The sequence below is a fragment of the Felis catus genome, chromosome A3, assembly GCF_018350175.1.
Source record: "Felis catus isolate Fca126 chromosome A3, F.catus_Fca126_mat1.0, whole genome shotgun sequence".
Lineage (NCBI taxonomy): Eukaryota > Metazoa > Chordata > Mammalia > Carnivora > Felidae > Felis > Felis catus.
In genome coordinates this window covers 32099222-32124635 of record NC_058370.1, presented here as the reverse complement: position 1 = coordinate 32124635, position 25414 = coordinate 32099222, and the positions used below count along the sequence as shown (strand labels likewise).

General features: G+C 41.2%; 1 protein-coding gene across 4 annotated transcripts; it reads left to right on the top strand.

The window, feature by feature from the left end:
• Window positions 1-46: 46 nt before the first annotated feature.
• Window positions 47-12506, top strand: TRMT6 (tRNA methyltransferase 6 non-catalytic subunit). 4 transcript variants are annotated; one of them, XM_003983744.6, is made up of 11 exons: window positions 47-328; window positions 3805-3932; window positions 5360-5469; window positions 6005-6096; window positions 6220-6303; window positions 6578-6702; window positions 7613-7971; window positions 8428-8513; window positions 9365-9467; window positions 9566-9652; window positions 11016-12506. In XM_003983744.6, exons 1-11 carry the CDS (start codon window positions 201-203, stop codon window positions 11205-11207), a joined length of 1494 nt encoding a protein of 497 aa, XP_003983793.1. In that variant the 5' UTR covers window positions 47-200; the 3' UTR covers window positions 11208-12506. The 4 variants fall into 4 exon arrangements, with proteins under 4 accessions (XP_003983793.1, XP_019682376.2, XP_019682377.1 ...); XM_019826817.3 differs by having other exon boundaries at window positions 9538-9652; window positions 11016-11156; XM_019826818.3 differs by lacking the exon at window positions 3805-3932 and having other exon boundaries at window positions 157-328.
• The last annotated feature ends 12908 nt before the right edge of the window (window positions 12507-25414 follow it).

Below are 25414 nucleotides of genomic sequence, written 5' to 3'. Positions count from 1 at the left end.
CGTGAGGCTCCCGGAAGCTGTCCAGAGGTCCCCACAGGAAAGCGGAAGCGGCGCGCAGCACGTGGGGGAGGTGCCGGTCCTAGGGTTCTGCGTCCACTTGGTTTGTGATTGTGAGGCTGGCCTCCGCCACATCAGAGGACGAAGGGCGGGGCGCGGGGAGCCCGAGAGACGCTGCGGAGCGGCGAGACGGGCTGAGCGCCATGGAGGGCCCAGGGGAGGCGCCGGGCCCACAGCCACCGCATCCCGAGGACCACCGCATCCGCGACGGCGACTTCGTGGTGCTGAAACGGGAAGATGTGTTCAAAGCAGTGCAAGTCCAGCGGAGAAAGTAAGTCAGGTCGCTGGCCTTAAGGGTCCCCGCTTCATTTTCTAGATACCCCCTTTCTCCAGGTCTTCCCACCAGGGTCCAGTTCTTGGATCTGTGGATCCCCAACCTCCTTCCTCGTTTTCTCCTCTTGATCTTCTTATAGAAACCTTTTCCCCCAACATCCCATTCTCGTGTCCCTTCTGCCTTCCTGCAGACTGCCGCTTCCAGGGTTTCAAACCTGGTCTTCTGCCTTCAACATCCCTCTCGGTCTTTCCACCGGGTTCCCTTTCTCATACTTGGCCCTTGGGTGCTCAAGTGCTTTCCCCCTTCCTTGTTCTCACCCTTCCCTGTGTCCTGGAGTTGTTCTCCTAGGCTCTTGAGATGTTCTCTCCTGTTATCTCACAGAACTCACCAACCATTCTCTCCTATCCTTGACTCTCGGGGTCTTCCCCTCCCCTGCCTTTTTCCCATAGACCATCCTTTCTCCCTACTCCCTCAGCCAGGATCAGTTCCACAAAAATGAAACGTCTCCCACCTTATCTGACCTTTGGTCTCTTTTCTGTATCCAAACTGGAATAACTGTTTACACATAGTAACGTTGGAAAACAACTTCCCATAGAATGTAGGATTACTCTAGGATTCCCTCACTTAACACACAGGGATGCGAAGAGATCTAGGAAAGTTAAATTACCTAAAAGCAGTTTGCTCAAGATCTCAAAACTTGAAATCAGGCTTGATTTGTGAACATGCTGATTAGTTGTAACTCTGTTTTAATATTAGAAAAGTGGGAATTTTTGGTAACTTTTTGGCAGGAGTGGTGAGGTTGTTAAATCCCAATAGCTTATTAATGCTGAAAATGTATTGAGATGTTTCTGTTAATTATCTGAAAAGTACAACCAAGTTTTCCTTTAAGTTTAGTTATTATAGTACTTTAGACAATGAAACAAGTTGAGTTCAGTGTCAGGAGAACAGCTTTCTGCAGAGCACAGTCTAGGTGCTCTGAGATTTGGAGTTTCTAAGTGCTCCCTTCAGATAAATTATTTTATTCCTGTGTGAACCAAACTGTTGACTGGTATTTAAAGTGAAACAGGTGTCATTAGAAAATAATCAAGTAACAGCCCGCAAAGCACCATGCTGGTGACAGCCAAGTTTTATTGCACAAGAACCAGCGTGGTAAAGAAAAATAAATGCAGTGGGGGTAGGGGGTGGGGGGTTCTTTTAGTCCAGAAATATATCTGCATCATTTTCTCTAGAATTTCTGATTAGAAATGTGTGCTGGCCTTCAAGTGTATAATTTTGGAAAGAGCCAATATTAATTATTTCAACTTTTTAATTGAAGTGTAACAGTGCAGCAAAATCCTTAGGTTATGTTTGATGAATGATACCAAGTTTACACAGCTGTATAATGACCATGCAGGTGAAATTTTGTTTTTTCTTTCTTTTCTTTCTCATTTGCCGTTTTCTCAAGTTGCTTAATTTTAAAAGTGGACGTTTGAGTGTGGTTGTTAATAATGTGCTCTTTTAAACAAGAGCTTTTTCATTACCAACAATGCGGACAGTAGCATCTTTATTTCTAAAAAGTACTCTATTCGTACTCTAGACATACTTGTTTGGAAGCACTTTTCTTGGCAGAAGCCATTGCATTAGTTTCCGTTTGATGTAGTAAATGATGCTTTGAGCTCATCGAAATCCCAGGTCATACTCTCCCTTTACTGTTCTTCGGGTCTGCACACATCTGGTTGGGCAGAAGCAATCCTGGCTTACTGCAGAGACTGCACATCCCACTCTTTCTCGGTGAAGACATGGCATTGCATTGCTCTGACTGGGCCCCACTTTCCTGACTAGGGCAGTGACGTCTTGTCACACCGCTCAGTTTGAGTGGCACACCTTTCTTTGCATATCAGACCCCCAGCCAGAAGGGTAAACCCAAACCATCTCAGACTCAGTATTTCACTAGCACTGGGGTGCTCAAGGGATGAGAGTGTGGGTTGCACATCTGAACTGAACGGAGTTTCAATTTCTGATGGGATTTATGTCAGCAAATATTTTTAGAGTCTGTTATGTTCTATTACGTTTTAGAAACTGGGCACACAGCAAAGAATAAGAATTGATCCTATCTGGATTACTTAGGATCTTGCAGAAATTCACTCAGATGGTTCAAGGGAGGAGATTTAATGAAGATGTGACATATACACGTACAGTGGTGTGGCGAGGTTTAGAGAACCAACAGAGAATGGTGATGCACCCAGGGTCTAGCAGTGGTGAGAAACTTTTGGCAAGGGAGCTTGGGTGATGTGGTCTATGCATTCTGTCATAGACTCCTGGGGCACAGAAAAAGGAAGAGAAGGTGTAGGGTGGGGCACAAACAGAATTAATCAGTACATGTCTTCAGGATTCGGAGTTCTGTGGACACTGGCCATGTCCTAAAACTAGGCAGGGCTTCCTGAGATCCATTGGTCTTTTCTGGGGCAGACTGTGTGGTATAGTGGAAGGTACCAGGCTTTGGAGTTAGTCAAACCTGGATTTTAATCCCAGCCTCCCACTATGTAACTATGAGTCTTGGACAAGATACTTTTCCTAAGCCTTAGATTCCTCATCAGGAAGGAGCTATGTCCCAGGATTTCTGTGAGAATTAAATGAAAAAGCATGAAACTCACTGGCATGTACTGCCCAGCCACTTGTCAACACTCAGTAGGTGTTTTGAAGAAAAAGAAAAGGTTGTTTGTTTTTGTGGGATTTTCCTTTTAAATGGTAATAAGATAAAAATTTAGATAATGAGGAAAGCTAAAGTTGCCAGATCCTCAGTAGAGCATTGTCAGCATTAGACATATTTCCAAATGTATAGATTGTCAGTAATGTTTATTTGTAAACATAGTTTGCTTTTACTAGATATTTATTTATTTATTTATTTATTTATTTATTTATTTATTTATTTATTTATTTATGTGTTTGTTTGTTTTAGTAGGCTCCACATCTAATGTGGGGCTTGAACTCATGACTCCAAGATCAAGAGTCACATGCTCTACCGACTGAGCCAACTAGGCACCCCTGCTTTTACTAGATAATTTTTAAAGGAAATAGCCAGTTAGACCAGGGAATTTGTTAAATCCCTGTCTTCTCAATGATTGTTTGAGGGGTGTCACAGTGTCACAGTGTGTGTTCAGTGGCCAGGCAATCTTGGTGACCCTTTATTTAGGAAATCTGCAAACCTGTGAGTTAGGACATCCTGTCAGTGCAAGTTGGAGTCAGACCAATGCCTCAGAAGAGGAATGTCTTCTGTCCTTGTTTCTCATTCCAAATTCACTGTTTTTGTGGCTTTTTATTAATTTTGTCTCTGTCCAACCCAGTTCTCTCTAGTTCATTTGTCAGTTCATGTTCAGAGATAATGTTCAGAGATCAGTCTCTGTGGGACACCAGTTTTGAAATAAATTTGATTGAGCATATATTTTCTACACTGAATGCAAATAAGATACAGCTAATTGCATTTTCTTCCCCAGAAAAGTAACTTTTGAAAAGCAGTGGTTCTATCTGGATAACATCATTGGCCATAGTTATGGAACCACATTTGAAGTGACCAATGGAGGAAGTCTTCAGCCTAAGAAGAAGAAGGAAGAGCCTACTTCAGGTGCACTCCTTTGGGTATATGAAATAGGTGCTCTTGAGCTGACTAGTCAGAAACGTGTCAACCCCAATTCTAAAATGCTAACCCAAGCTATCCTCAAAGAAACTTAAACTCATAATCTAAGAACTGTAGCTTGATGGAATGAAGTGAGGTCTGCTTTTGACTTTTGAGATACCTGGATTCTGGCTCTAGCCCATCATTAACTGGCTCTCCGACCTTAGGCCAAATTTTTAATCCCAGGAACCCTTGCTAAGAGCAGGTAGAGGGCCCTTTCAGTGCCCAGAAGTTAAATAATTGCTGGAGGCAGTTAGCATGTAGGGTCGAGGTTGAGAATCTGGCTTCAAAGTTAACTGGCTAGGTTTAAGTTTGTTTTATCACTCGCCTTGTCACCTTAGGCAAGTTACTTGGTTTCTCTAGGTCTTAGAGCTTCATCTATAAAATGGAGCCATATGTACATTTAATGCCCAGGATGTTGCTGGTGTTCAGTCATATGATATATGGGAAGTTCCTAACAGTGCCTTGCCTGTAGCAAAGGCCCATAATTTTAGCAGTTATTTTAATTAAAATTAAGTACTCCAACATTTGTTAAAATAAATGTACTTAAGATATTTTATTAATTAAAATAATTTTTAAAATCAAATAATTAAAATACTATTTTAAAATTTTTGTTCAAACCAATTAAATGCTTTTCAATTAACATCCATATTTTTATTGAGCACCAAATATGTTCCAGGTATGATTAGGCAGTGTGATTGTAACAGTTTATGAGATGAACCATCTCATGAAATGTACTTAGCAGTGGGGAACACCAAAAATAAGTAGACAAGCTAAACACATACTTGTAGGTGGTGGTATGTGCTGTGCAGACCATAAAACAGGGAGGTGTGCTGGAAGCTGATTGGCTGAGACTTGGCTGAGATAATGAGTTCACTGCTGAGTGATGGGAAGGACCTAGGCAGAAATCTACCCAGAGATTGTCATAAAAGCACTCCAAGTGGAGGCAGCAGCAAGTGCCAGAGCGCTGCAGTGAGCCTATGTTTGGTGTGTTTGAGGAAGAGAAAGAAGGGCAGAGTGGCTAAAGTGTAGGGGCCAGAGCGTATACAGCCTTGCAGGTCGTCTTTGGAATGTATTCTGGTTGTAGGAAGCCACTGTTTTGTGCACGGGAGGATTTGATGAGCCGGTTTGCATTTTGTAAAGAGAACTCTGGTATCTGGGTGGATTGTAAGGGAGCAAGAGTGGGAGGGAGCAGGAATAGGAGTTAGAGACTGGAGCAGTCATGGCAAGAAAAGAGTGGAGGGAGGAATAGAGGCAATGGAATTAGAAGGCCAGATTTGAATGACTGATGGGCTGGATGTGGACATGAACTTAGAAGAAGAAAGATTTTAACTAACTGCAGATCATAAATGTCATAAAGCAATTTCCTTCCTTAGAGACCAAAGAAGCGGGCACTGATAATCGAAATATAATTGATGATGGGAAATCTCAGAAACTTACTCAAGATGACATAAAAGCTTTAAAGGACAAGGGCATTAAAGGAGAGGTAATATTCAAAGGATGTTGTGTTTTGTTTTTGTATGGTTTTGAGGAAATTGTTTGGTTTTTAAAGCAGGATTTACCCAAGGTGAAATGTAAAAATACTTTCTCTTAAAAATAGTTTGAAATGTACATGCAATTCAATATATCAAAGATATCATTTCTTTTATGCAGGAATGTGAGTGACCTTACTGATATCGTTAGCAAAAGAGAATTTAATAACTTAGTGCATATCAGAGCTTAACTTGGTTCATTTTCAGTAAGTTTTCAGCCAGTGTCTTTCTTTTACATCCCTTCTCCCTTTATTATGTATGTCTCTCTCTTTTTTTTTTTTTTATCCTGTTTTAAGTGGAGTTACAAAGTACTTGTATTTTAATACAAGTTCTAGATAGAGTGAAAAATGCAGTGTATTCATTTGGACTTGTGTGGAAAGGGGCCTGGAAAATCAGGTCTTTGTATACGTTCTAGGGTAAGAAACCTTTGAAGTTATCGTTTCAGTGGAAATAAAATTTCAGGAAATCTGCTTGCTCCTTTTCTTACAGGAAATAGTTCAGCAATTAATTGAAAATAGTACAACATTCCGAGACAAGACAGAATTTGCTCAAGATAAATATATAAAAAAGAAGAAAAAGAAGTAAGTGGCCTTTGTTTGAAAAAGATGAAAGTATTAAATCTTTATAGACTTATAAAATTATTAAAAATAAAATATTTTTAAGCCAATTTTTCAAGACTGATGTCCTCTTTTTTCTTCCCTCAGGTATGAAGCCATCATTACTGTTGTGAAGCCATCCACCCGCATTCTTTCAATTATGTATTATGCAAGAGAACCTGGAAAAATTAAGTACGCTTTGTTTCCTTTCAAAAGTATAATTGGGGGAAAATATGTCTTTAAGAAAAGTCATGATTTTAAGTAAAATGAAAAACTTGCACACCTGCATAAAGTGTCCTCCTACCTCATGAATTGTAAGTTCTTTTTACTGTTGTCTCCAAAGCAATCTATAATCTTACCAACATCATTTTTTTGTGAAACAAACAAATAAAACTTGAGAAATGATGATTAAGATAGCTGTCTCTGCTTAGCTAAAAATAAATGAATCATTCCTTTTTTTCTTTAGCCACATGAGATACGATACCCTAGCCCAGATGTTGACGTTGGGAAATATCCGTGCTGGCAATAAAATGATTGTAATGGAAACGTGTGCAGGCTTGGTACTGGGTGCAATGATGGAACGAATGGGAGGTAAGATTTAATGTTCTCAGGTTCATTAAAGCACCACCATGACATAAGTAGAGGGGCCTAAAAACACAACGCACAGAAAGTGAGGCTGAGTTACTACAAGATTAATGAAATGGCTTGGGTGGGCCTGCACAGCTCCCGTCCCTGGGACCTTCCTGCAGCGTCCACATCTTCCAGCCAGTGCTGTGTTGGTGCCCCTGGATGGTATTTGCCCTTTCCAGCTTCAACATCAATGGGGATGTTTCTGAAGCTTTTTTCCAGCTTGGACCTCCAGGACAGTGATTTCAGTGAATTCTTGGATAGCTGGTGCTCATTTTATTGGCGTGAATTGAGGGGATAGTATGAGAAGAATACTGGGGGTATATTTTGTCCTGGAGGAACACAACACGGCCTGGTTTGCCTGTCCTCTCTCTAACCCTGTAGAAGATAAGAACTTTTAACTGTCCTGATTGAGGATTGGAGTAGGGGAAAGCTGAGAGCCAGTCACCGATCACATGACATCCAAATTTGCACGATCACAGGGTTTTACCATAGTGTCAAGTGGGGTAAGCGTTAAGACTTCTTGTTCATGTTGGGGCACCTGGGTGGCTCAGGATGCTCTCCCTTCTCTCTCTCTGCCCCTCACTGCTCATGCGCGCACTCTCTCTCTCTCTCTCAAGACAAAGAAACATTAAACAAAAAAAAAAAAAAAAAAAAGATTTCTTGTTCCCGTGTTTTGGAATTATATTTCCTTCACTGGGCATATTCATAGACTGAACAGACCCCAGAGGAGCTGCATCATGTTGCAACCTCTGAGCAGAGTAGAGACCTTCTATCTTCTTACTGTGGCGGACCCTGAGGTTTTGCATAGTCTAGAATCACCTCCGTCAAGCAGATGTTTGCTTTTTTTTTTTTTTTTTTTTTTTTAATCCAGGCTTTGGTTCCATTATTCAGCTGTACCCTGGAGGTGGACCTGTTCGGGCAGCAACAGCATGTTTTGGATTTCCCAAATCTTTCCTCAGTGGTCTTTATGAATTCCCACTCAACAAAGTGGACAGTCTCCTAAATGGCACGTTTTCTGCAGAGATGTTATCTTCAGAGCCTAAAGACAGTGCTTCAGTTGAAGAAAATAACGGCACCCTGGAGGAAAAACAGACTTCAGAGCAAGAGAAGGAAGACAGTGTGGCAGAAGCCCAAGAGAGCCATCACCCACAGGAACAAGAAACAATGGAAATTGTCTCTCAAGATCCAGAATATAAGGAGCCTAAAGAGAGAGGAAGCAAAAAAGATTATGTAAGAGTATTAAGAGTCCCCACTACCTTCATAACATTCCCCTCATTATGGCTTTTCCTGATCCTTTTTTTTCCTTTCATGTCAGGATCTATTACTGTGTAACTCCCTCAGTTTCAGTTAACTTAATTTAAGCACTGAGATTTGGCTTGGCTTTGGAGCATCAGTGCCCAAGATAGTGAATATCAAAACAGATGGAGAAAGCGTGTGTGTGGGTGTACACACGTATGCGATGTGATCTTTGGGATGGAGCTTTAGGATACAGAAGCATTGTATACCAGGTAGCTTAATGATGGTTTTATAACATATGGATTTATGTGTTTGCAACTTTCTTATGAATGACCTTCTGTTGCTTTAGTCTAAGTTGCTAAATATTGTTGAAATGTTCTGACAGACCAGCGTTTCCTAAACCTGACTGAATGGCCTCAGTACATTAGTTTCTTCTTTTTCTTCTTGAAGATTCAGGAAAAGCAGAGGAGACAAGAAGAGCAAAGGAAAAGACATTTAGAGGCTGCTGCTCTGCTGAGTGAAAGAAATGCAGATGGGTGCGTTGATGAAGGAATGCAGATATCTGGGTGCTCATGGGTTCTGCTTCAAACAGATTAGAATTGTCTGTCTGCTTGTCTGCTTTGATTATAGTGGGAGCTGAGATGATGATTCTGTCTTGGGTTTTTAAAGAAAGGAGGCTGCATCTAGTGGAGGTGGGAAAGTGTGCTGGTTTCAGAGTTTTAGAATAAGTTTGGAATTTCTCTGATGACCGTGTGTCAGATGGGTCTGTGTGGTCCTGCTGCATACAGGTGGTGGGGCATTCAAACTGGTGTGATACTGGCTACCCGTAAGGGCTAGGGGAAACCTGACAGTCGTAGATTCAGATATCCGTAAAGCCAGTAAGTACCATGTTGGATTTGTTTCCAGATTTTTTTGTTTTTAAATCAGGAGTGTCATTAAATGCGACTTAGAGTTGCCAAGCACCAAAAGAGCTTTTTTTTTTTTTTTAATGTTTATTGTCGTGAGAGGGGGAGAACGAGCAGGGGAGGGGCAGAGAGGGGAGGGGAACAGAAGATCCGAAGTGGACTCTGCGCTGACAGCAGAGAGCCTGATGTGGGGCTTGAACTCACGAACCATGACATCGTGACCTGAACTGAAGTTGGACGCTTAATTGACTGAGCCACTGAGTCACTCCCAAAAAAGCTTTTAATTCATTTTGTGTTTCTTAGAAAGTAATAGCTTATGATTTTGTTTGTTTGGTTTTTTTTTTTTGAATTTGTAGAATGTTGTATATCAAGCTCTTCCTTGTGCAAGTCATAGCAAATAAATGATCATTTTAAATACATTTTAAAATCTGCGCTCCGCCTTGCTGAGCAGAGAAATAATTTGTCTAATGTTTTCCTTACAGTTTAATTGTAGCTAGTCGTTTCCATCCCACTCCACTCCTGCTGACTTTGCTGGACTTCGTGGCCCCTTCAAGGCCATTCGTGGTCTACTGTCAGTATAAAGAGGTAATACTGAAATGGAATGGATGAGAGTTCTTGCGTCTGCATGTTAATACTCAAATCACAGCCCTCAAAGTCATCCTCAACTCTTTTTATGCTTTTAGCCACTGTTGGAATGCTATACAAAACTGCGGGAAAGAGGAGGGGTCATCAACCTCAGACTGTCTGAAACCTGGCTCAGGAATTACCAGGTATGTGTTCTTAGAGCCAGTTCCTGGGAGCTACTCTCCTGAGTTGCTGGCTCTTTGCAGTAGTGCCAGAAGTTGTTAAATAGAAATTTGCCTATTTCTGTCTACAGAGATGAAAGAATCTCCTGCCTGTAACTCAGAGAAAGTGCCTTGGCTTTTCCTGACCGTTTTTTCTCCGTTCATGTCAGGGTCTATTACTCTGTAACTCCAGTCCAGAGACATTTAAAATGTAAACAATTATGATTCATGTTTCTTCAAGGCCTCGAGATCATTGTGGAGGAAATAAATGATAATAGCAGATTCCCTAGGCCAATAAGAAAGTGATTCTCTTCTCTCTCCCGGGATATCTTTGCATCAGATTTTCAGGATTTACTTCTGGGCTCCATGTCAGTTCAGGTCCTCTGGAAGGCATTTGCTAAGATGGAATTAGCAGTGGAAGGGATTTATTGGGGGAAAATGTCTTTGAAAGATGAGAGAGGAAGCAGGATTAGATGGGAAAGCCCTCAGACCATGGTGGAGGTCTGATGGCTGTGAGAGAAGGGGGAGAAAGGAAGATGGGCAGGAAGATCCTGCAGTGCTACCCTCAGAAGGTCTCAGCCAACATAATGGGGAACCCCAGAGCAAAGAGTGCCTATTAAAGGAGCCCTATGTTGAGCAGAAATGTTGTGGTCCTGGTACCCATGCTCAGTAATCGACTTGGAGTGGCCCATGGCCTCCCTGGCTGTGAATGCTGCAGAGGATCCCAAAGGAGCAACACCTAGAGGCTTTCTGCTGCCTGAACTCCTCACAGCCGGTTCCCTCTGGAAGGTCTGAGGGAGCACCGCCATGGCTGCCACGGGCACTGCCCTGCTGCTTGGACATCGTCCTACTTAATCCAGGATACTTAAAGCCCTGAGCGGACCCTGCCCTTCATGACAGTCATGTTATTGAGCTATGGTAACGGCAGAGAAGAGATCTTGTCAGAGTTAACAAGGTATTGGGGCAGGGAGGCTCTGGATATGTGTCCAGTAGCTACTTCTCCATGGACTGAAACTCCACTGTTGGCCATAAAGCTTCCTGGAGCCAATAGAAAGAAAGTTATGCACAGGCCCAGGAGTACTACACCAACCATTTGTTTGTTTGCCACCAGAAACTTGCATCAGGTTTGAGAGCAGCAGCTCCAGCTTTATTTTTCAAAAGAAAACCACTTAAACCAGTTTCTATACTCTTATCTGCACTATTATGTGAAGGAGGAGCTCTTTAGGAATTGATCCGATTAAATCTTCAAGAGAATCCGTGTCGTTTAAACTCTGATTTCCAGCATGTGTATTGTTAGTATGCGCTTTATCTGCTTAGGAAAACATGAATGTCTTTCTGTCTTGATTAGGTTTTGCCAGATCGAAGTCATCCCAAACTACTGATGAGCGGAGGTGGGGGGTACCTTCTCTCAGGCTTCACTGTTGCCATGGATAACCTTAAAGCAGACCCCAGTCTCAAATCCAACGCAAGCACTTTAGAATTACACAAGACTGAAGAGCCAGCAGCTAAAAAACGGAAATGCCCAGAGTCTGACTCTTAAGCTTTCAAAAATTGCTCTGATTTTTGTCCTCAGGCACTATACAGTTAGTAATTAAACTTTAAATGCTATTACTAATTGTTTTCTTACATTCAAAAATAAGAACATGTCTGTACGCCTGCTCCTGGGAAGGACGAGTAAGCCTTTTTTCCACTTCTGGCACAGATAGATTTGGTCTGTCAAAACGTCGAGCCAAAATACCTAAGCCTGGGGTGTATGCAGTGGACTGGTATATATGGCCAATCTGTTTATTTCACAAAAATCCTCTGAGTACTCTGCAAATATCCTGAGAATTTAGACATCCTAGAAATATATTTATACAAGACTTTATGTGTTAAGCTAAGTGGAATAACACAACATAGAGAAAACTTAGGTACTAAAAAGGAGTTTGTGGAAGACATTTCTTGTGTTCATTCCGCTCTCTTTAACCTAAGCAATATGGATGTATGAGTGTCTGAGATTTACAGTACCAAAAATGTCCTCCCTGTTTCCTCCAGTGGAATAAACTTTTTTAAAATGCTAGGTTTTTTACTTTTAATAGTCGATAACTTAGGAAAGTTCTGAGTATTTATTTTACTGCTTTTTTTTTGTCAACACAGAGGTGTAGTAGGGTACTTTTTTGGGTTAATTTGCCAATCCCCTCCTTCTTTGTTCGAAATGAAGTGACTAGAATTTTTGTGTACTATTCAATTAAAGGCAACAACAAGGGTTTTTTTCCCCCCTACCCAGACACTTGTGGAGAGATATATAAATATATGTATATATATGTACACACATACATATGTATATGGTTGTTGGTATATACGCATATATATATTTATATATACACATATACACGGAGACAGAGAGAATGCACTATCTATGTGAACTATGACAGTTTAGTGCAGAGCTTAGACCAGTTCTCATTGCATTAGTGTCACTCCTTGTCAGTTGTATTTTAAAGTGCCTTTTTTGGTGATTATTAATGCTGGTTTGTTGAGCTCTGGCATGATTAGGTGGTTAGCCTTTCTAAGCTCTGAAAACATATAATCATATTATTTGGTCATCTATAGCCAAGGAAAGTGTTTACAGTAAGCCACGGCTCTTGTCTTGCTTACTAAACATGCTCATAGTGTGTATTGTTCACATCATTATAGCACAGATGCTGATCATCCAGCAAGGAGCATCTCAGAAAAAAAGAAATTACATTTTCCTAATAGCATGTACTATCCTGATAACGGTCAATGTGATTACCAACAAGTACAGTTTTGATTCCTTTTTCTTAAAACAATTCCTTTTAAAGAATAAAAGTGTTTCCTACTACGATTTGTCTGATTTACATTAATGATGCGGTCAGTGACACCACATTCACTGGCTTTCAGCTGATTGTGACATGTGATCTGTATGAGAAAACGTGCCCAAATTGATAACCTCACTGAACACGTCCTTGCAAACAGTCCTCACCCACATACAACCAGTCAAGTTTTGTCAAGGAGAATACATGCACAGACTGGATTCTGTAGCGGCTGCTCTCCACGGGTCATTGTCATTAGAATCCTCTCATACTTGTTATTCATTGAGTTTTCAAGTCCCATCCCATTTCATTCATTCTGCAAGTCTGCACTACCAAGGCCCTGTGTGCCCATGTAGCTGCCCTGGAGTTTCTTGTGAACTCATATATACCAACAGTAAAAGTTAACCTAAACCAAGTGTTGTTTTGTTGTTTTGTTGTTTTTTTTTCTCTTTCATATTATTCACTTCATCTTTGAGAACTGATGCTTAATTCAATAACTTGAAAACTTAGTGTGCACCAGAATTCCCTGGAGGGTTTATTAAACACAGATTGTTTAGCACCTCAAAGTTTCTGATTCAGTAAGTCTGGGGTGGGGCAGAAAATTTGCATTTCTAAGAAGTTTCCAGGTGATGGCTGGTACTGCTGACCCAGGGACCACTGCTTGAGAAACACTCCTGTGTGTACACCCACATCAAGAGCACACCAAACTACATGATGCTTTTTTTCTTGTTTGTAAAGTAGACATCCACCTTTGGAGCAGATGAGTGGATAATTCTATGACTTCTGGACAGGTAGCCACCAAGAGTTATGTGCAATAACACTTTAATGAGTGGCAGTCAAAAAATAAAGACAAAAATCAGTTTGTAATGTCCATCTTATTTCTTCATTGGATTAGGGTACTTGGACATATACAGTGGTGCCAACGAGATGATTTTTTAGCTTAGAGGTGTGAAGCAGATTCCCCCCCCCCCCCCCATTATTTCTTTGAATAAATTTCTGCCTCTTTCTTTCTGGGACCCCTATAATGTGTATATTGGTCCACAAGTCCCTTAAGCTAACTTTTTCATTATTTAAAATTTTTTGCATCTCTGAATGAATTCCACTGCCCAGTCTTTGAGTTCATTGATCCTTTCTTCTCTTTGACCTATCTGCTTTTGAACCCTTACATTGAATATTTTAGTTCACTTATTATTTAGCTCTATGATTGCTTTATGGTACTTATATTTTCTCTATTTGTTGAAATTCTCACTTTGTTCATGAATTGTTCTGACCATGGTGAGCATCTTTATGATCATAATTTGAACATTCTGTCAGATAAATCACTTCTCTCTGTTTCATTAAGATCTGTTTCTGGAAATTTAGCTTGTTTTGTTTGAAACCTATTCCTCTGTTTCTTTATTTTTTTCTCTCTATATGTTGGTGCTTGCATATTAGATATGACAGCAGCCTCTCCCAGTCTTGACAGGTTGGTCTTGTGTAGGAGGTAAACCTCACTAACCAGCTTAGTCTGAGCTGCTGGTTGTCTCTTCATGATTGCTTAAGCCACTATCTTTGTTCTTAGTGGTCCCTGGTAGTTGAGGGTGTGCCAAGACCTGCTATTAATCAGCCGGTCCTCAGGCAGCAGGTGGCGATGTGTGTGGTTAAGGCCCTTCCAGAGAGAAATTGGGAGATTGGCATGTTTGCCTGCTTCCTCTATGCTGACCGCAGTTGAATAGCTGCAGGGATGTGTTCCTGCACCTGTTTAAAAACTGATTCTTTGCCTTTGTGCTGTAGGAGTCATGAATGTAAGTCCCATCAGCTTTAGAAGTGATCCAGGGTCCCTTAGGTGGCATCCACAAAAGCCGGGGTGCCAGACACATGTACAAGCTCCTGTCATCCAGGTAGGTGCTGGTGATCTGATTTTATCATTGGAGTGAACAGAGGGAGAAGGTAAGGGAGGTGCCCATTGGCTCCCAGGACCTCTTGGGAGGATGGCAGCTGGTTTCTAAATGTGTGCTAAATCAGAAACTGGACCCTCAGGCAGCAGCTTGTAAAGTATGCAGTCATATCCTTCAGGGAAAGACTGAGATGAGCATTTTTGCTCTACACTGAGCCCCAGGGCAAATGCTTTTGTGACTTTGTGAACTTCTTTGCTCCAGTCATATGGGTCTCATGGACCCAAGCGCTATTGGCTTTCAGAGATAAGTGTTTGGGGGGTCCATTCCTTGAGTGGGAATCAAAAGTTGGCGTGCTTATATGTGTGGTCCAAATCCATCACTCAAGAGAAGCTGGGAGTTAGGGTTGGGGATTCTCTTCAAATTGTCTTACTGTGCCCAGGGTAGAGTTGGTGGTGGTGAATGTCTCAGCCTTCCCTACTTGTTTTGATGTGGGTATTTTTTCATTCCCCTGATGTGTAGGAGTCAGTCATCTAGTTTCTGGGTCTCTTTTATTTATTTTTTTTTAAGTTTATTTTGAGAGAGAGAAAGTTTATTTTGAGGGGGGAGGGGCGGACAGAACAGGAGAGAGAGAATCCCAAGCAGCCTCTGCATGCTTGTTAGCACAGAACCTGAGGCAGGACTCAATCTCACAAACCGTGAGATCATGAGAACTGTGAGATCGTGACCTGAGCCGAAATCAAGAGTCAGAGACTTAACCAACTAAGCCACCCAGGTGCCCCCTAGTTTCTGGATTTCTGTCAAAGGAAATTACTCATGTGTAGCTGTACATTTGGTGTATTCATGGGAGGAGCAAAGTCCAGGACCCTCCTATGCTGCCATCTTGGTCCTGTCTTATATGAAGCAAGTCTTAATAGGCAATCATTCATTCATTAGTTGTATATGGAAAAGCCAAAAATACATTCTTCACTAATATGTACAAAATTGGGGGGGGGGGGTGGAATTGGGTGTTTTCATCTTGTTTTAAAGCATTGATTATAAATATTGCAAGAGCAATGCTAAAAAAAAATTGTTCTAGAAATTCGATATTTAAGGTTAATATTTAAGGTACCTGGGTGGCTCAGTGGGTTAAGTGTCAGACTACCAGCTCAGGTCATGATCTTGCAATTCATGGGTTCGAGCCCCACATCAGGCTCTGTGCTGACAGCCCGGAGCCTGGAGCCTGCCTCGGATTCTGTGTCTCCATCTCTCTCTGGCCCTCTCCTGCTCGCACTCTGTCTCTCAAAAATAAACATTTAAAAACATTTTTAAAAAGATTAATGTTGCTCTTATGTGTTCCTAATTTTGGAATGTGTTTAAGTGCACTGCTAGAAGGGATCCTGGTGTATCTGATATCTCTATTTGAAATATAATGCTGCCTGGAGAGTAGTGTTAATTTTTTGCAAACATAGATTACAGGTTGTTCTTGGATTTACATAACACAGGACAGATGGCGAGAAATGTGAGTCCCTGAATAGCTACTTAAAGAGTAACTGATAAGCTGTTACCTTATTCTCCTCAACATTTATTAGACACCCTCTGCTTTTTAACCCTTTATGAGGACGTATCAAATCTTTGAAACATAGGAAATTAATATGTACCCTCCTCCCCCACTCCCATCTCCCCTCCTTTTTTTTTTTTTTTTTTTTTTTTTTTTTTTGCCTCTTTTACAGTTCCATTAATAACCTGGGCTTTTGGCATCTAGTTAAGATATGATTAGGACAAGACTGGAAAGATTTTTACATTTCATTTTCACACTGACAGGTAACAAGGCAGTAAGGAAATTTTTGTTTTAAATGCTAGTGGGTTCAATCTGTTGCATGTTTGGTCGGCTTAGTGTTACCATTCTAAATCAAAAAATTTAAAAAGTAGAGAAATTGATCCAGACAGTGGAGGAAACGAGATCCTTTGCCTTCTGGGAGTGCTCTTCTCCAAACAAGTAAGTTAGTAAAGCAGGTTTTCACAGTTCTTTCCCATCACCTGTGAGTGACACAAAGTAGTTAAAGGCATATGGTGACAGACTCAAGGAAAGAGGAGGCAAAAATAAGAAAGAATATGATCAATTTAAGTCAATGGTCAGGGGCGTCTGGGTGGCTCAGTTGGTTAAGCATTCAGCTCTTGATTTCGGCTCAGGTCTTGATCTCACAGTTCATGAGACTGAGCCTTGCATCAGACTCTGCTGGCGGCATGGAGCCTGCTTGGGTTTTCTCTTTGTCCCCTCTCTCCCCCTCCCCACCCCTCCCCCACTCCCCACTCATGCATGTTCTCTCTCTCTCTCTCTCTCTCTCTCTCTCTCAAATAAACATTTAAATCAATCAAATCAATCAGTGGTCAGAAGACTACAACCCACAGGCCCAATCTGGCTCACAATCAGTTTTTTGTATGGCCTCCAAGCTAAAAAAATGGTTTTTACATTTTTAAATAGGTGGAGGGATAAGCAAAAAAAGAATAATTTTATGACATGAAAATTACATGACATGCAAATTGCAGTGCCCACAAATGAAGTTTTAGTGGACTACAGTATTGTCTGTGGCTGTTTTTGTGCATTGGCAGAGCTGAATAGTTGTGGCAGAGAGCGCGTGGCCCTCAAAGCCTTAAATATGTGCTCTCTGGCCATCTAAGAGGTATGCTGACCATGAAGTAAGTGAAGTGGTGAGAGGGATTGTAGGGTGAAGGGATCAGGAGAGCAGCACTTTGGAGAAGCTGCAGCAGAGAGCTGGTCTGGAGCCAGCAGCAACAAAAGATGTGAAATCCAGAGCTCCTTTACGGTCCTCTAGACCAATGGGCAGAGCTTGACATGGTTGACCCCTTTCCTTATGACAGTTTTCTCACTTGGCTTCTAGGACACCACTCTTCTGGTTTCCCTCCTATCTTTCTGGCTGTTCTTCCTCCATCCCTGTTGGTGGTTCCTCTTCATCTCTGAGATGAATGTTTAGAACGGCATTGGCCTGCCCCAGGCCTTAGCAGTTGCACTCTTTACCTTTTTTTTTTTTTTTTTTTGTCTACACACTACTAGGTGTAGGCTGTTCGAGGGATTTGGGATCTGATCAAAGAAAAAGATATGACCATGAGTTGGCAGTAGCACCCACATGCTTCATGGAGTGATGGGACTGCTCTGACAGGTTTACAAGGGAGGGGATGCTGTTCACAGCGGGAATCTGTTTAGAAGCTACACCAAGGGGGTTGCTTCAAAGAAGGGGAGGAGCAGGGGAACCCTTAGGGAGAGGGGAATTGAAGAGGAATTGAAGAGGGCCCTCTCCCATCTAGGTGGAGTCCCTGGGTCTGACAACTCTGAGGAACAGAGTCTTATAAGGCTTGGGGTCTTCTAATTAATGGTCAGCAGATGCTGGGAATTTGCTGAAGGTATGCAAAGCAGATGAACCTTAAATGTCTAAAGATTGGCTTATTTGGGCTCTGTTTAAAATAAGTGGGTGTGTGGAGCACCTGGGTGGCTCAGTTGGTTAAGCATCCAACTCTTGATTTTAGCTCGGTTCATGATCTCACTGTTCATGGGATTGAGCCTTGAGTTGGGCTCTGTGCTGACAGTGCAAAGCCTGCTTGGGATTCTCTCTCTCCCTCTCTCTGCCCCTGGCCCACTTGTGCATGTGCGCTCTCTCTCTCTCTCTCTCTCTCTCTCTCTCTCTCAATAAGTAAATAAAATTAAGTGGATGTGTAAAACTTGAATTTGTCACTGGCAGGCTTTTGAGCTAACAGTTCTCAGTCTGCAGTGAAGAAATCCTAGCAGCCAATGCACAGGAGCTGTCTTTGACTCACTTATATAAACAATAGGTGATCTTACTCAGTTTTCAGGATTTGTTTTTGTTGAGATATAATTGACAGCTAACATTATATTATGACGTTACATAATACATAGTTTCAGGGCTACAACATAATGATTCAGTATTTGTATACACTGAGAAATGATCAACCACAATAAGTCTAGTTACTGTCACCATATGTAGTTACAAAAATTTTTTTGTATGATGAGAACTTTTAAGATTTACTCTCTTAGCAACTTTCAAATATGCAATATAGTATCATTAACTATAGTCTCCGCACTGTACATTATATCCCGAAGACTTACTTGCTTTGTAACTGAAAATTTGTACCTTCTGACCCCCTTTACTCATTTTGCCCACTCCCCAGCCCTTTCCCCCACTCTGGTAACCACCAATCTATTGTCTGTATCTATGAGCTTGGTTTTTTGGTTTTGCTTTGATTTGTCTTGTTTTTTTTAGATTCCACATATAAGTGAAATCACACAATACTTGTCTTTCTCTGACTTATTTCACTTAGCATAATGCCTTCAAGATCCATCCATGTTGCACAACGGGCAAGATTGCATTAATTTTCATGGCTGACTAGTTTTACGTTTTATATGTTATATAAACTTTTTGATCCACTTACCCAATCAGTAGACATTGAGGTTGTTTTCATATCTTGGCTATTGTAAATAATGCTGCCATGAACATGGGGGTGCACATATCTTTTCAAATTAGTGTTTTCTTTTTTTTTCCAAAAGTGAAGAAGTGAAATTGCTGGATCATATGGCAGTTCTATATTTAATTTTCTGAGGAACCTCCATACTGTTTTTCACAGTGGCTGCACCAATTTATATTCTCATCACCAGTGTATGAGGGTTCCCCTTTCTCCACATCCTCATCAACACTTGTTATTACTTTTCTTGTTGATATTAGCCTTTCTGACAGGTGTGAGGTGATATTTTGTGGTTTTGGTTTGTATTTCCCTGATAATCTGATTGATTGTGCTTTGGAACATCTTTTCATGTGCTTATTGGCCATCAGTCAGTCTTCTTTGGAAAAATGTTTATTCAAGTCCTCTGCCCATTTCCTCATAGGATTGTTTGGGGGGTTTTTTTGGTATTGAATTGTATGAGTTCTTTATATATTTTGGATATTAACCCCTTATCAGATACATGATTTTCAAATATTTTCTCCTATTCAGTAGGTTGCCTTTTCATTTTGTTGATGGTTTCCTTTGCTCTGTAGAAGCTTTTTAGTTTGATGTAATCTCACTTGTTGATTTTTGCTTTTATTTGCTTTGCTTTTGGTGTCAAATCCAAAAATCACCACTAAGACTGATGTTAAGGAGCTTACCGTGAGTGTGTGTGTGTGTGTGTGTGTGTGTGTGTGTGTGTGTGTTTAGGAGTTTTATGGCTTCAGGTCTTACATTCAAGTCTTAAAGCCATTTGAGTTTATTTCTGTGTATAGGGTAAGACAGTGCTGCAGTTTCATACTTTTGCATATGGCTGTCCTGTTTTCCTAGGATGATTTATTGAAGAAACTGTTCTTTCTCTATTGTGTATTATTGGATTCTTTGTTGTAAATTAATAGACCATGTATTACTGGATCCTCTAGTCTGTTCCATTGATCTATATCTCTGAGGGTTTTTTTTAAGTTTATTTTTTTTATTTTCAGAGAGAGAGTGTGTGTGAGAGCCTGTGTGTACACCTTCATGAGCAGAGGAAGGGCAGAGAGAGAGGGAAAGAGAGAATCCCAAGCAGGCTCCATGCTGTCAGCGCAAAGCCCATATATGTCTGTTTTTATGCCGATACTATTTTGATTACTATAACTTTGCAATATACTTTGAAATCAGGGATGGTGGTGCCTCCAGCTTTCTTTTTCTTTCTCAAGATTGCTTTGGGATCTTTTGTGGTGTTATACAAATTTGGGGCTTGCTCATTCTATTTCTGTGAAAAATGTCATGGAATTGGGTGGGGATTGCATTGAATCTATAGATCCCTTTGGGTAGTATAGACATTTAAATATTAATTCTTCCAATCTATGAGCACAGAATATCTTTCCATTTATTTGTGTCTTCTTCAACTTCTTTCATCAATGTTTTAGAGTTCTCAGTGGCATCCCTATCTTATTCCTGATCTCAGAGGAAAAACTTTTAGCTTTTCACCATTAAGTATAATGTTAGCTGTGGGCTTGTCATTTATGGTTTTTATTATATTGAGGTATGTTCCCTCTATACTTATTTTTTGAGGGTTTTCATCATAAATGGATGTTAAATTTTGTCAAATACTTTTTCTACATCTATTGGGATAATCATATGGTTTTTATCTCTCATTTTGTTAATGTGGTGTATCATGTTAATTGATTTACAGATGTTGAACCATCCTTACATCCCTGGAATAAATCCCATTTGATTATGGTGTATGATCCTTTTAATGTATTGTTGAATTCAGTTTGCTGAGGATTTTTGTATCTATACTCAGTGGCGATATTGGCCTGTAATTTGCTTGTGGTGCCCTTGTCTGCTTTTGGTGTTAGAATAATACTGACCTCATAGAAATGAGTTTGGAAGCATTTCCTTCTCTTAAATTGTTTGGAACATTTTTAGGATTGGTATTAATTCCTCTTTGAATGTTTGGTAGAATTCACCGGTGAAACCGTCTGGTCTTGTACTTTTGTTTGTTGGCAGGTTTTTGATGTCTGATTCAACCTACTTATTAGTAATTGGTCTACTCAGATTTTCTAATTCTTCATAACTCAGTCTTGGAAGGTTGTATGTTTCTAGGGATGTCCCATATCTTCTAGGTTGTCCAATTTGTTGGCATATAATTATTCACAGTAGTCTCTTATGATCCTTTGTATTTCTGTCTGTTGTAATGGCTCCTCTTTCATTTCTGATTTTATTTATTTGAGCCCTCTCTTTTTTTCTTGGTAAGTCTAGCTAAAAGTATGCCAGTTTTGTTCACCTTTTTAAAGAAGCAGCTCTTTGTTTCACTGATTTTTTTTTCTATTGTCTTTTTAGTCTAATATCATTGATTTCCCCTCTGATCTTTGTCATTTCCTTCCTTCTACTAACTTTGAGCTTCATTTATTCTTCTTTCTCCAGTTTTAAGGCTTTAAATACCATCTCTGTGATGATGACTCCCACATGTTGCCTGTAGCACAGTCCTTTCCCTTGAGCTCCAGGCCTATATACCCAACTCAACACCTCCAGTTGGGTATCTGGTCATGTTTCAGACTTAATATAGCCCAATCTGATATCTTCCCTCCTAAGCCAAGCCTCCTCACCTCTGTTCTTCCCTGTTGCTCAGGCCTAAAGCATTCATCCTTGACACCTCTCTTTCACTCATGCCACACCAAATCCTTCAGCCCTACCTGTCCTCTGTCTTCAAAATAGATCCATAGTTTGACTACTTCTCCCTACCCCCTGGTTCAAGTGCCACATCCTGGTTCAAGCCATCACAGTGACCCACCAGGATTATTGCAATGATTTCCTTACTGGTTTTTGTGTTTGTGTCCTCACTTCCCCTACAGCCTTCTCTCAACCCAGGAGCTGGAGTGTTGTTATTGTATAAAGCAAATCATGTCAGTCCTTTGCTGACAACTCTCCAGTTGCAAAGGCAAAAGTCCTTACCAGGCCATACAAAGCCCTGTGTGATCTGGCTAGTGCCACTTCACTTTCTACGTCCCCCACATGGGCCTCCCTGCACTTCTTCAAACATACCGACCACATTTACTGTCTTGGGGCCTTTGCACTTGTTATTCCCTCTGCCTGAAGTGTCCTTCCCCCAGAAGTCCACATGGCTGACAACCCACACTTTTTTTTTTAGGGTGTTTCACTTTCTCCCTGAGGCCAGTTATGTATCCAAGAGGCTGGTTTCTGAGCTACAGAGTAATAATGATTTCATTTTCATGAGTTAATTATTTTAGCACCTGAGATCTCCCAATTATACTATATTTTACAATGATATGTTGTACATTTTCATTTTGTTAATTTTTTTTTACTGTTTATTTTTTTGACAGAGAGAGAGAGAGACAAAGCATGAGTGGGGGAGGGGCAGAGAGAGAGAGAGAGAGAGAGAGACACAGAATCTGAAGCAGGCTCCAGATTCTGAGCTGTCAGCACAGAGCCCGATGCGGGGCCCGAACCCACGGACTGCAAGATCATGACCAGAGCTGAAGTCGGCCGCTCAACCAACTGAGCCACCCAGGCGCCCCTGTACATTTTCATTTTGTAATGCTAGGACCCTTTCTCCCCTCCTGTTCCATCACTGTGCTTTAATTCCTCCTTGATAAAATATTAATTAGAGACCATGACAATTCAAATATTCAAATAGGAAAAGAACTCTAAATACAGATAGTTACATCTGCAAAAGGATTTGAGAGGAGAGGGTTAGAAGCCATTTGTTTCTCATTGTATTAGATACCCAGGGCTGTCCTAACAAAGGACCTGGAGGCCAGAAGTCCCAATCAAGGTATCAGCAGGGTCATTCTCCTCCTGACAGTTCTAGGGGAGAATCTTTCCTCTTCCAGCTTGTGGTGACCCCAGATGTTTGGCTGGTGGCAGCCCACTTTTAATCTCTACCACCATCCTCACATGGCCACCTTCCCTCCATGTTTATGTCTTCAGATGACATTCTCCTCTGTGTGTGTCTGTGTCCAGATTTCCCTCCTCTGATAAGGACACTAGTTGTATTGGATATGGGCCCACCCTAATGACCTCAACAGAACTTCATTGCATCGGCAGAGACGATTTTCAAGTAAGGTCGTGTTCACAGGTGCTAGGGGTTAGGTCTTCAACATGTCATTTTGGAAGACACAATTCAACCCAAAACACCCACTGTATGCCTTTCAGGACTACTTGATGTTTTGCCATCAATATATACTACTTTGATTAAAAGAGGGAAAAAACAGTGGCCTGGATTTGTCTCAAATAAATGGTGAGTTTGTCTTAAATAAATGGTGGCATCGCATCCCCAGAGGTCTTAATCACACTCTGCTGGCACCATGAGTCAGGTGGGATTCTCTTGAATGTCTCCTGTATCTTTGATAGGTCATCTGTGCCTACACATTCTCCTGCCCTGAAGAATTTGCAAACTAAAATGAAAGGATGTGCTAGTGCACAGGACATCCACCAGAGGCCAGGACCATGTGTTGCTAGGCTCCATCTGCCAGCAGCTTCTCATGAACAGTGGTGTGTGTGTGTGTGTGTGTGTGTGTGTGTGTGTGTGTGTGACTTGCCAGGCTGGCATTTGGTGCATTGCAGTGTTTTGCCTTCTCTTATCCAGTGAGTAAGCTATTCATCTTGGACCCTTGAATCTTCTTTATTAGGAAGTGATTTTTTCTACTGAACTGCAATAGAGGAAAGGGAGAGACATTGTTGTGTCTACTGCAATGTGTTAAGAATTTCTTTTTTTTCCCCTTGTTTTGTTTTTTTAATTTTTATTCATTTTTGAGAGAGAGAGAGAGAGAGAGAGACAGAATGTGAGTGGGGGAAGGGCTGAGAGAGGGGAAGACACAGAATCTGAAGCAGCCTCCAGGCTCTGAGCTGCCAGCACAGAGCCTGACACAGGGCTCGAACCCACAAACTGTGAGATCATCACTTGAGCCGAAGTTGGACACTTAACTGACTGAGCCACCCAGGCACCCCTTAAGCATTTCTTAGTAACTTGTATCAAGATTCAATAACACAAAGGGTTACAATGGCAATATATGAAACTGTAGTTGTATTATTTTCCATAATACAAGCTTGGCTCTGAATGGTTTCTTAGGTTTGGGTCCCCCAGAAGCAAACCCTAAGGTAGGAAGTTGAGGACAAGTAGTTTATTTGGGAGATGATTCCAGGAAACACCAGTTGAGGTTACCAGTAGGAAAGTGGGACAAGGAGATAAAGGCAGCCTATAAAGCTATATTACCAAGCAGGTTGCTGCTGTGGCACCTGGGGCTCTATCCCTTGGGAGACACCATTGGTGAGGAATGAAATGACAGGTAAAAGAAGAGGACATTTTCCACCTGTCTTGCTGTAGCTAGCTGCAGGGTCAGTGGTAGCAGCCAACATTTCCTGCATCATGCCATATGTCAGGCACTATTCTAAGTGTCTTGCTTACTCATATCATCCTCATAACAACCCAGTGAGGCAGGTATCCTTATTTTGCTGATGAACTTGAGGTCCAGAGAGGGGAAAACAACTTGTCCAAAGTCATACCTTTACTTAGTAACAGAGTCAGAACCCTGTCTTCTTACAGAGTAGAAATCAGACAGGCCCTGAGGGTCCAGGGATCTGTCTGGACGAGCCCAGATGTTCTGATTTTCAGTCCAGAGTGCTTCCCATGATCCAGGCTCTCCTTGGCCCTGAAAAGTGACCCTTGGCTTGCTATTCCCAGAGCTTTCCAGATAATAAGATTTAAAAAGTAATGTCTTGTGATCATTTTTGAAACAGCTTCTTCAAGTCTACTTAAACTTTCTTTATCCTGGGGGAATAGATGTCTTTTCTTGAGCTCTTTCACTTTATATCCTGGACGTTCTTTTACTTAAAGTTTTGCTTTTTTTTTTTCTTTTTCCTATTCTGCACCCAGAGACAAACAAATCCTAGTGCTATCCTCTCAAATTTATTTTTATTTATTTAATTTATTTTCTTTTAATTTACATCCAAGTTACTTATGCAACAATGATTTCAGGAGTAGATTCATATTAAGGAATGCCCCTTACCCATTTAGCCCATCCCCCTCCCACAACCCCTCCAGTAACCCTCTGTTTGTTCTCCATATTTAAGAGTCTCTTACTGGAAGGGGAGCCTGGGTGGCTCAGTCGGTTGAGCATCCAACTTCGACTCAGGTCATGATCTCACAGTTTGTGGGTTTGAGCCCTGCGTTGGGCTCTGTGCTAAGAGCTCAGAGCCTGGAGCCTGCTTTGGATTCTATGTCTCCCTCTCTCTCTGCCCATCCCCCACTCATGCTCTGTCTCTCTCTGTCTCAAAAATAAATAAACATTAAAAAATTTTTTTAAAAAGGAAAAAAAAGAGTCTCATGTTTTGTCCCCTTCCCTATTTTTATAGTATTTTTGCTTCCCTTCCCTTATGTTCATCTGTTTTGTATCTTAAAGTCCTCATGTGAGTAAAGTCCTATGATATTTGTCTTTCTCTGACTAATTTCACTTAGCATAATACCCTCTAGTTCCATCCACATAGTCAAATTTACTTTAAAGAATGGATTCGAAAGTCACACTCCACCCTGAGATGCCCAAAGGAAGCTAAGAACATGAAGC

Coding starts and splice junctions, on each gene's coding strand:
- TRMT6 (XM_003983744.6), top strand. CDS start 201: ATGGAGGGCCCAGGGGAGGCGCCGGGCCCACAGCCACCGCATCCCGAG. Junction 329..3,804: donor GTGCAAGTCCAGCGGAGAAA/GTAAGTCAGGTC, acceptor TTTCTTCCCCAG/AAAAGTAACTTTTGAAAAGC. Junction 6,097..6,219: donor ATAAAAAAGAAGAAAAAGAA/GTAAGTGGCCTT, acceptor TTCTTCCCTCAG/GTATGAAGCCATCATTACTG.